At 34.9% G+C, this 12,282-nt stretch overlaps 1 protein-coding gene across 4 annotated transcripts in view; it reads left to right on the top strand.

The window, feature by feature from the left end:
* Positions 1 to 12,282, top strand: part of Gramd1c (GRAM domain containing 1C) — a 93,344-nt gene that overhangs the window by 34,549 nt on the left and 46,513 nt on the right. For all 4 annotated transcript variants that reach the window (XM_048803286.1, XM_048803287.1, XM_048803290.1 and 1 more), the window contains exons 4-6: positions 110 to 213; positions 808 to 903; positions 9,302 to 9,382. In XM_048803286.1, coding sequence (XP_048659243.1) covers positions 110 to 213; positions 808 to 903; positions 9,302 to 9,382 — 281 coding nt within the window. The remainder of the gene's footprint in view (positions 1 to 109; positions 214 to 807; positions 904 to 9,301; positions 9,383 to 12,282) is intronic.

Below are 12,282 nucleotides of genomic sequence, written 5' to 3'. Positions count from 1 at the left end.
GCGAACTAATGAACAAATTGTGATGACTTTTTATTTGTTGAAATAGTATTGGGTTTATTCAGTTGCCACATTTTTGTGAATAAGATGTTCCTTATTTTTGTGTATATAGATTATGCTTGTGCTCTTCAAAGGGACATTTTGCTTCAGGGACGACTATACCTTTCAGAAAACTGGCTGTGTTTCTATAGCAACATCTTCAGATGGGAAACTACAGTAAGACATATTTTTGAATTTGATTAGTTAGTACAAATAATTGCATAAATAGAAATATATATTGTCTCCTTAAAATCAATGTATTCTAGACAATTCCAAAGTAAATGCATATGTATATTTGTGCATCTTTACTTAGATATGAGTAAATTTACATTTTGTATAAAATATAACATATTTTTCTAACTTAATACCTTGAGCTCCATTTATACTTATTAGATATGGTTACAGAAAAATTTCAGATTGCAAAAGCTTGGATATATATCTGTTGGCTGACAAAACCAAATCTTATGTGAAAGACTGTCTGAGTTTTGCTTGTGTGTTGGTGTGTTAACGTGGAACATGAACACCCATGCATATTTTCATACTGTGTCCTACTGTAAGATGTGGGAGTTGGTGGAGGAGAATACTGAAGGGAAGAATGTCTGAGTGCTTACCTTGTTTTTCCTAAAGGATATAAGCATGTGTTTATTAATCCCTTCAGAATTTTCTACTAAATATTCTGGATTAGAATTATATTATAATCCTTGGCATTTTGTATTGTATATACTTCTAAAAAATATACTTTTTGATTTTTCAATTCTTTTGTATGTTTAGATTTCTATTGCTTTGAAGAATATAACCTTTATGACCAAGGAGAAAACTGCTCGACTGATCCCAAATGCTATCCAGATCATTACAGATGGTGAAAAGGTGAAAAACTTTTCTACCTTTGCCATGTTCCATAGTGTGAAGAAAATTTGCATCATACTGATCATCAGTATTGAGAATATAGGCAGCTGTTGAAGTTAGGAATATCTTGTAGAAATACACTGTATTTAATACTAGGTTTATGTATACTTTAATAATTATTGGTGATTAACTTTAAATGACTGACTTTTTTGTACTTCATAGTTTATGAGAACTTTCACCCATATTTTTCATTTTCTCATTGTTAAGAGGTAGGCAGGGTGAGTGTTGGCAAAATGTTCTTATTATTTCTAAATACTGTAATAATTTCATTATTGTTTAGTCAGTAATACCTGCATAATAGCAACTAATAAAAACAAATACTCTTGTGAGCAGAGATTTGGGCAGCATACAAGTAAGAACACATAATCATTATAGTCTTTTCTTAACAATGGCAATTAATAGCCATCATTTTATTATTCACCTGCAATGTCTATCATTTCTTGGTGGGGATATATGAGTAATCTTTCTGTACCCATCTGAAAAAAATTGTTCAGGGCTATGTGTCTGATATTAGAAACATAATGCTGAGGAAGAAGAAGAAAGAAGGAAGGTACAGAAGGAAAGTATGGTAGGGTATGAAGGGGAGTCAGAGAGAAGGAAAGAAGGAAGGAAGGAAAGAAGTAAGTGAAGGAAAGAAAGAACATGGGGAGAGAGAAACAGGATCATGATATTAAGTCTTTGTAATTATACTTAAATTTTTTTTTTTAGTTGTGGATGGACACAATGTATTTATTTTTATGTGGTGCTGAAGTTTGAACCTAGTACCTCACAGGTGCAAAGCAAGCGCTCTACCACTGAGCTACAGTCCCAGCTCTGTAATTATAGTTTTTAATCTTATAAAATTTCTTTCAAATGCACTTTGAGTTTTATTGTTTATTTATTTTTGTGGTGTCAGGCATCAAATCCAGGGCCTCACACATGGTAGGCAAGTTCTCTGACACTGAACTATATTCCCAACCCCTTATATTTGTTTTTGAACATTCTCATTCCTACAGAGTATTTCCAAATACAATACAAAGACCTTTCCCCACTGAACTATTTTGAGAGTAAACTGTCTGTCAACCCAGATGCCTCGTTGCCCTCATATTACATAACCACAATATAACCATCAAAATCAAGAAAGTAATATTGATTTATCATTGTTTAATCTTTGGACTGCTTTCAGTTTCCACAGTTATTCCAGTAATCTCATAGACTCAGTTCTGTGTTCCTCAGTTTCCTGGAGGAGTCCTTTTTGCCTTTGCTTTACCTTTATGTTCCTGACACTTTTAAAGATTACAGGTCAATTATTTTGTAAGATATTCCTGAATCTGTTTGATGTTTCCTTATGATTAAATTTGGGTTATGCAATTTTGGAAGAAATCCCTAGAAATGATGCTCTTTTGTTCCTTTTGGATCCTATCAGATGGCACATAATTTTAGTTTGTGCCATTACTGGTGATATTTATATTGATTATTTAATTGTGTCTGCCAGTCTTTGTTTTAAAGTTAATCTATTTTCCTATACAAATATTTTGAAGCAAGATGCTTTGAAACTATATAAACATACCATTCTTGCCAAACTTAAATTTATTTATTTGTTTATTTTTATCATTTACTTATATCATTATGAACTCATAGTTTTTATTTTATTCAATGCTTATAATCACTACAGTTACTTATTTTGATGTTCAGATTTCCCAAGTTTGGGCATTTGAAACTCTTTCAACCTGGTGTTTATGTTCTTTTAATTATTTTCAGTATTGTTTGAGCATTTCTTTGCTTTTTGACACAAGATGTTTCAGACTTTGGCTGTTCCAGTGCTAGAATCTATCATTTCTTCAAGGAGTTTTGATTTCTTTAGGAGAAGACCAATATTTAGAAGCTAGCATATTCATTGTATTGGGGTATCACTATTTCTGAATTCTCTGTGGACAGAAAAAGAGTGTATATTATGTGTATAATGTTTTATTGTTTATTTATTTTATGTAATCATACACCAACATAATCATACACCCACATTCAAAATGCACACACATACATATGCCCACTTATATATCTATCCAGCCCTCCTTCCATGCAGCCATTCATTCATCTATCCATCTATCCATCCATGAACACATATCAATACTTCCCATTCCAATTGAACACCACAGAGTTCATTCTTGTTTTCTCCATTTCCATGTTTGTAACCCCTCTTTCCCTGACAATGAGAAACCAGGCTCCCATTATCCATTATTTGATCAGTTAGCCTGTTTGGAACAAATCTCCATCTCCACTATCACCCCCAACATGGATGTCCTTTCACCTCATGAAAGGTTCTGACAGAGTTGGGCCACTGCCCATCTCACCATGACTCAAATATTCTCATATGCCTGACCTATGATCTCCTCACCTTGCTTGGACGGATGCCACATGTCCTTTCCATGTATCCACATTTCTCTGTCAGAGGTCTTTTTACCCACTTGGGCTCTGACACTGTGTTGGGACAATGCTTCTGTGTGAACAACCTCCTCATTCTGATCTAAACACTACTTTGAGTTTTTCTGCCCCCATCCTCATTGCTAGTGTAGGGCCTTCTTTTCTCTGTTCTACCAACACCTTTAGTGATAACCTATTTAGTAAGGGAATAGTTTAATATTCTTACCTTTATAATTAATACATGCATACATTTTCATTATTTAACAAAATCATCAAATGATTCTTAACTAACATTTTCCTTCCATGCCAGTAAAGCCTCAATTCCATTGTCCTTCCAGAGGCAAATGCTATTATAATTTGATTTGTATTTTCAGTCTGCCTTTGTGTTTACATATATATGTGCATATATATGTGTATGCATATATGTATATATATATGTATATATAATTTTGCTTTTCTAAAGTAAATACTATCTTATTCATATTGTTCTTCAGCTCTCTTGCTCTTTTTTGGGGGTGGTGGTGGTAGGAGTACTGGAGATTTAACCCAGGGGCCCAGAGGTGCTTTATCACTAAGCCACATTCCCAGCCCTTTTTAAAAAATCTTTTATTTTGAAACAGGATCTCACTAAATTGCTTAGGGTCTTGCTAAATTGCTGAGGCTGGTCTTGAATTTGCAATCCCCTTGTCTGAGCTTCCTGAGTCCCTGGAATTACAAGTAGGTACCAAGGTACGTGGCTGAGCTCTCTTTTTAAAAGAAATTAGCACCAAATTGGGTATAATAGTGAATGCCTATAATTCTGTGGACTGTGGAGGCTGAGATAGGAGAATCCCAAGCTGGGCAATTTAGTGAGACCCTGTATTTAAAAAAAGGGTTCTGGGGAGGGGGGGTGGCCTGGGAATGTAGTTCAGTGGTAAAGCACTTGCCTAGCATGCACAAGGCTCCATCAATCCCCAGTACTACAAAATTAATGACTACCATCACCACAATAAAATCCAACAAAATTATCTCTTGGAATTGCAGATGGACGCATATAGACAGATCGATCTCTGATTTTTGAAGTGTTATATAGTATTTCTTTGGATGTCTTGTGGTTCCGTTGATCATTAATTCAGTTTTAATATTTTACTCTTATAACAGTGCTGCAGTGAACAGTCTTACCATGCCTTCTTAAGCTCATGAGTTACTGTTTCTTACATACATAGTGAAATTTCAGGGGGAAACATATTAATTTTGATAATGATAATAACACCTAGCATTTACTGAACACTTGGTTGTAGATGTTATTTTAAACATTTCACATGTTTTCTCATTTAATTTTCATAAAAATCTGCTATTATAATTATTCAGTTATTCTCTTTTTATAGATGAGAAAAGAAGGCAGAAATGCCCCAAAGTCAGAGAACTAATAAGTGATAGAACCAGAACAGCAGCTTAATTCATAGACCCTGGTCTTAAATTCCTGTAGACTGTGTTAGCTCAATGAATTCTTTTTCTATCAGAATGGGGAAAAACTCTTGTACTGCTTAATCTTCATCACTTATATTATACTTTATGATTAAAGGAAGACTAATTATTTTACTTTTTACTTTTAGTTCTTATTAAGTTCTAGAATATATTCTGTGCTTCACTGGTTTAGATAGTACATTATTCAGAACTCTTCCTGAATTAGTAGGCTTATTCTTGAACCAACGCTTATTAATAGTTTGTTTGTTGTTGTTGTCATTGTTTTTTTCAGTCCTGGGGATTGAACTGAAGACCTTGCCACATGCTAGGCAAATGCTCTACTACTAAGCTATCTCCCCTTTTTATTTCTTGTATAGTGGAATGGTCTTGCTAAGTTGCTGAGGCTATTCTTTTTTTTTTTTGGTAGTTATTAAAATAGTTTATTTATTTTTATTATTATTATTTTTTTATTATTAGTTGTTCAAAACATTACAAAGCTCTTGACATATCTTATTTCATACATTTGATTCAAGCGGATTATGAACTCCCTTTTTTACCCTGTATACAGATTGCTGAGGCTATTCTTAAAATCCTCCTACCTCAGCCTCTGGAGTTGCAGGGATTACAGGTGAGTGTCACTGCACTCTACCTTGTTAATAATTTTTGAAGTTGGATATGTAGCAAGAAATAAAGGAAGGTAGTAATATGTCAAGTTATCCAGAAAACTGGGAGTTTTAAGGAACTGGAAATGTGGTGATTGTGTTCAAGAGTGGAGTATTTAGTTCTAGAAGTGGAGGTTAGCAAACATAGCATACTGGTGAAAATGAGATAGACAAGATTTTTCTTATCTATGTTTCTGAACACAGAATTTTAAGGTTATCTTAATTAGGCAAAACAATTTGGCTTAAGAAATGAGAATAGTGGACAGTAATAAGTAGTGACCATTACATTATATATTATGGTTATAAAATTATTTGAAAGAGTTCCTGGAAAAATCCTATTTATAAAATGTTTTGCTCTATGAAGAATATTTACCAAAATTTCAATTTTAGGAATCAGAACATTGATTAAAATCTGTGCACTTTAAGAATCTGTCTATGTAAAGTGTCAATACCCTAAATATTTTTTGACATTTTATTTAATAACTCCAGCATAGAACCAAGATATCTCATTCCTGAAGATAATACCTTAGTCATGAAAGGTCACTAAGAAGGAGATTGGAAGAGATGTCACACTGAGAGTCTGTATTTAAAATAGGCTGTCTTCATGGAGGCCTGCCAAGCCCAGCATCATCAGGTTCCCAGATATATGGAGATGGTTCAATCTCTCCACGGACTGACCCACTTGGAAGCCCTGATGTTTTCACAAGAAATAATCCTGGTTTTCATGGAGCTCCCAATTCTAGTCCTATTCACCTAAATAGGACTCCTCTTTCTCCACCTTCAGTAATGCTACATGGTTCTCCTGTACAGTCATCCTGTGCAATGGCTGGAAGGACTAATATACCTCTTTCCCCAACTTTGACTACAAAGAGTCCAGTAATGAAAAAAACAATGTGTAATTTTTCAACTAATATGGAAATACCACGAGCAATGTTTCACCACAAACCACCCCAAGGCCCACCACCCCCTCCTCCACCTTCTTGTGCTCTTCAGAAAAAGCCATTAACATCTGAGAAAGATCCACTTGGCATTCTTGACCCTATTCCTAGTAAACCAGTGAATCAGAACCCTGTTATCATTAATCCAACCAGTTTCCATTCAAATGTCCACTCTCAGGTACCTGTGATGAATGTAAGCATGCCTCCTGCTGTTGTTCCTTTGCCAAGTAATCTCCCTTTGCCAACTGTAAAACCTGGCCATATGAATCATGGGAGTCATGTACAAAGAGTTCCGCATTCAGCTTCAACCTCCCTGTCCCCTTCTCCAGTGACATCCCCAGTGCACATGATGGGGACTGGAATTGGAAGGATTGAGGCATCGCCCCAAAGATCACGCTCATCTTCCACATCATCAGATCATGGAAATTTCATGATGCCACCTGTAGGACCCCAGGCCACTTGTAGTGGTATTAAGGTTCCACCCAGGTCACCAAGGTCAACTATAGGGTCCCCAAGGCCATCAATGCCATCAAGCCCTTCTACCAAGTCCGATGGACATCATCAGTACAAGGATATCCCTAACCCATTAATTGCTGGAATGAGTAATGTACTAAATACCCCAAGCAGTGCAGCTTTTCCTACTGCATCTGCCGGAAGTGGTTCTGTAAAGAGTCAGCCTGGTTTGCTGGGAATGCCTTTAAATCAGATCTTGAACCAGCACAATGCTGCCTCCTTTCCAGCAAGTAGTTTACTCTCAGCAGCAGCCAAAGCACAGCTAGCAAATCAAAACAAACTTGCTGGTAACAACAGTAGCAGCAGTAGCAATTCTGGAGCTGTTGCCGGCAGTGGCAACACTGAAGGACATAGCACTTTAAACACCATGTTCCCTCCTACTGCCAACATGCTTCTCCCAACAGGTGAAGGGCAAAGTGGTCGCGCAGCACTAAGAGATAAGCTGATGTCTCAGCAAAAAGACTCATTACGGAAAAGAAAACAGCCACCTACCACAGTGTTGAGTTTGCTAAGACAGTCTCAAATGGATAGTTCTGCGGTTCCTAAACCTGGACCCGACTTGCTGAGGAAGCAGGGTCAGGGTTCATTTCCCATCAGTTCAATGTCTCAGTTACTACAGTCTATGAGTTGTCAAAGCTCTCACTTGAGTAGCAATAGTACCCCGGGTTGTGGGGGCTCAAATACTGCTTTGCCTTGCTCTGCTAACCAGCTGCATTTTACAGATCCCAATATGAACTCCAGTGTTCTTCAGAATTCACTGACACAGAACATACCTTTAAGAGGGGAAGCCGTGCACTGCCACAATGCAAACACTAACTTTGTTCACAGTAACAGTCCAGTCCCCAATCACCATCTTGCAGGTTTAATAAATCAGATTCAGGCTAGCGGGAACTGTGGGATGCTCAGTCAGTCGGGCATGGCTTTAGGAAATTCATTACATCCCAATCCACCTCAGTCAAGAATTTCAACGTCCTCCACTCCAGTGATACCAAACAGCATTGTTAGCAGCTATAATCAAACAAGTTCTGAAGCAGGTATGGTTTTATTAGAAAAAAGTACCCAAAGGTACTAAGTTTTTCTACGTTTTTTTAAAAATTTGTACCAAAATATTTATTATAAGAAATGATCCTTTCCCCATTGTGAAATTTTCTTCATTCTTTAGTATTTATAATTTTATTTACAGAATGGTAGGGATTTGTCTATTGGAAAGAATAAGGGGATTCCATATGTTTCTGTTATTTGTTATCAATCTGTGTCATTTTGAATATTGTTCAACTTTTAGTTGGTTTTATAACCAATGGACTATAAATTGCAAAAAAAAAAAAGCCATAGAAAGCAGGGTTTTCTGGTTATAAGACATGTCCTGGTCTATGCCAATATAGAAGCTGTTTCCCCTTGCTTTTGTTTGTATTCAGGTAAATGAAGCTCATCTTGGAAAATCCAAAAAGGCAAAAATAAATGGATATTATTTTTCTTGCTGCTGAACAGAAATAGGTGAATGGATAGGAAAAAGTAACTAGAAGTTGTATGAAATAGGAAGCTATCTTCTAATGTGTTTTCTTATCCTAGTTTGCTATCCTTTATTATAATTTGTTTGAAAAAATTCAAAAATGAATATTGGCTACTTCTTTTTTTTTTAAAAAAAGTAATAATTTAAGTTTTCTAATAAAAAGGCTTGAAAACCTGAAAAAAAAAAATAGGCTGTCTTGTCACATTTTCCTATTAAAGCCTATTTTACAATATGACTTTGCAAAAATCAGTTAAATGCAAAGAAAAATATGAACTGAAAACAGAATGATAAATTGAAACATACTACTTTTCTTTTGTAACAAAAAAAAGTTCAGAGTTAACATGGGTGTTTTATATCTATAATTAGTAGAAAGTATTTCTGGAGTTTTTCAAAGATTACAAAAGATAATATAATTTAAAATTAAGATCCTTAAAATAAGTCCATCTCTTTAATCCACTTGTATTTTTTGTTCTTTTTTTTTGTATATTTTGCTCAAATGTCAGTCAATTCAATTTATTTATCTTTGTAAGTTCAGAATAAAATAAAATTTGTAATTTTAAAAATTAAGTTGATTTTCTAATAAACTTTGATGAACATAAATACCTGCTTATGATATTTAAAGTCCCTTTCCCTACTAATACTGACAAAATTGTGTTTGCTGTAAGATACTATTTGTTGTGAGACACTATTTATAAAGACACTGTGTTCATACAACAGATACCTGCTTTTCTCCTATTGTAATAAAAAGTCAAATAAAAAAGAGTATATAAAGTAGGCAATTGCAACCTATTAGTTTGCTTTGACCATTGAAATCCCCAGCAGACCTCTATGGCAGATGCTTTTTCCTTCTTTTCTGTTACTAAAATTGTTCTATTATTTTTCCTTTGCAGTTTTTCTTTACATCTTTTGGTGCCAGGGACAGAAGTTACCTCAGTATATTTAGGTTGTGGCAGAACGTTTTATTAGATAAGGTAAGTGTTCATCCCAGAGGCAGGTGTTTGTTTTAATAAGAATCTTCTACTGGGTACATAAATAAAATTTATGAAGAGCTCTTTTATTTTTCTGAACCTAACTTTGACTACACTATTCAAATTCCAAAAAACTTGAAGCAAAACAAGATCCATAATTACAAATTAAGATGTTAATTGTTATCCCCAGGGTAACCACCACCCCTAGGAAAAAAAAGAAATTAAAAATATTAAAAGATAATAAATAAATGATATTAAAATGAACTACTATAAAATATATTTTTAACACACAAAATGGTAGTAAGGGAGCCGGGCATGGTGGCTCACGCCTGTAATCCCAGCAGCTTGGGAGGCTGAGACAGGATGATCGCAAGTTCAAATCCATCCTCAGCAACAGTGAGGTGCTTAGCAACTCAGTGAGACCCTGTCTTTAAATAAAATACAAAATAGGGCTGGGGATGTGACTCAGTGGTTGAGTGTCCCCAAGTTCAATCTCTGGAACAACAACAACAAAAAAAGCAGTAATGGAAGAATAAGTGGACATAAAAGTTATGACATAAAAACCAATTAGCAAAATGTAGACATTACACAGATCAATAAACCTAAGTGGATTAAACACTTGAAAGTTAGAGATTGGCAGAATAAAAAAGCATATGATCCAACTATATGCTGGATGTAAGAGGCAGATTAGATTTAAAGACAAAAATATATTGAAAGTAAAGGAAATTAAATGATATTTCATGCAAACCCTAACCAGAGGTGACTATAGTAATATCAGACAAAATAGAGTAATACCAAAATTTTTAGAGGCAAAAAAACAATATTTTATAATGATAAAAGGATCAGTTCATTTGGAATTCATAACAATCATGAATGTGTGTACTTTTTAACACAGTCCTAAAATATATAAAGCAAAACCTGACAAAATTGAATGAAGAAATAAACAATTCAGCAGTAATAGTTGGAAAATTCAGTACTCCATTTTCAGTGACAGAACAACTAGACAGAAGGTCAACAAGGAAATAAAACGTTTGAACAACACCATAAACTAACTTGAACCAAAAGACATCTATGGAATACTCCGCACAACAACAGGAACACGTATCTTTCATAAGGGCACATGACATTCTCTAGAGAAGACCACATGCTAGGTAATAATGAACCTCAGTACATTTAAAAGGATTAAAATAATATAAAATGTGTTCTGTAACCATAATGGAATGAAATTTGAAATCAATTTGGGCAAATTTGCTAGAAAGTAGAGATTAAATAGAAGAGTCCTAAATAACCACTGGATAAAAGAAGAAATAGGGAAAGTAGAAAATACATTGTTGAGTTAAATTAAAACAAAACACAAAAAGTAATTAAGACAGGCTCCTGGGTTGGGGGCACTTGCATCCCATGTGTAAGGGTCAAGTTCAATTACCAGGTTCCTTTTTGCAACAGGAACATAAACACACAGGTGGGAACTTCAACTTCTCTCCTCCCCCATCCCTAGCTAATAACTGAAGTGAGCACATTGTAAAAGAACTTCAGGGCTCTTAGGATTGAATGGCTTTTGGAACTCAGTCTCTGAAGACAGGTTGTTCCAAGTAGCACCCCACTGGGGATGCTTTAGCTTTGCTGGAGTGAGGGTGATGTCTGAAAAAGAGGCCTGAAAGTCAGAGGAAGGCGAAGGCAGGGAGGAGGGACTCATGAGTCCTTCTTTGGTATTTTAGCTTTCTGCCTACACTGAACCACATGCTCATGCTCCTGGCTTGAGCAACACCTTAAGGTACAAAACATGCAGCTCTATTTCAAGTGGAAATTATACTCTCATTTTAAAAAGGAGAATGGCAGTTGTTTTTGCTCTGTAGTAGACAACAGTATCTGTTATATATTAAATACTATATAAAATTGGCCTAACAGGAAATTTTAAGCATGGTAGAATTCACCCAGAAAAAGAACTAAAAAAACAAACAGAAAACTACCTTCTTTTTATTTATTTTTTGTATTTTCCTAGTGATCGTTGAAGAACAATGCTATTTTTTAAAATATACAATATCTACAACAATAATAGCAACTCCCATTTATGCTGTATTAGGTGCCAGTACTGTGTATATTGTTGATATTGTCCAGGGTTTCACAAGCCCCATTTGCCTTCTAGTTTTTTTGGTTTGTTTTTTTTGGTACTGGGGAATAAACCTAGGGGCACTTAACTACTGAGCTACATCCCCCGCCCTTTTTATTTTTTATTTTGAGACAGGGTCTCACTAAGTTACCTAGAGCCTTGCTAAGTTGCTGAAGCTGCCTTTGAATGTGTGATCCTCCTGCCTCAGCCTCCCAGGTCTCTGGGACTAAAGGCCTGTGCCACTGTGCCTGGCCTACCTTCTAGTTTTTTGAAGTGAAATAGTCACATTGGTTAGATTTCTTGATCTTGTGTAACACTTCTGAAAACAAACAAACAAACAAAAAAACACAAGTAAAGAAAAAAATCCATAGATTATGCAAGAGTATAGCTATAAAATTCTATAAAAACCTTATACATAAATTGAATAATACATTTTATTTGGGTTATAATATTTGGAATCTATTTAGAGAATTTAAGTTCAGAATATTTTACTTATGTTTACCTGTAATTAGGAAATCTGAGAGTAAAAATAAATATTTTTTACTTCTGTTTACTTTTTTTTTGTGTGTGAGAAGGCTGTATAAACAAAGCAAATTAATCTAGAAGAAAGATTATTGAAAGATTATTTGATTAAGTATTATGAAAACCAAACATGATTGTATGTGCTTGTTTCTTATTTATTAAGTCCCACAAAAGAGCTTCAGAAAAAGCTGGAGCCATACTATTGCCTTTGAAAAAGAATGCTTTTTAAAGAACCATCTTTTTCATTCATAACTTAGCATAACATAAGTTG

The sequence above is a fragment of the Marmota marmota genome, unplaced genomic scaffold (genome assembly GCF_001458135.2).
Source record: "Marmota marmota marmota unplaced genomic scaffold, marMar, whole genome shotgun sequence".
NCBI lineage: Eukaryota > Metazoa > Chordata > Mammalia > Rodentia > Sciuridae > Marmota > Marmota marmota.
The sequence above is the reverse complement of the archived record's forward strand: the minus strand, read 5'-3'. Positions and strand labels throughout refer to the sequence as shown.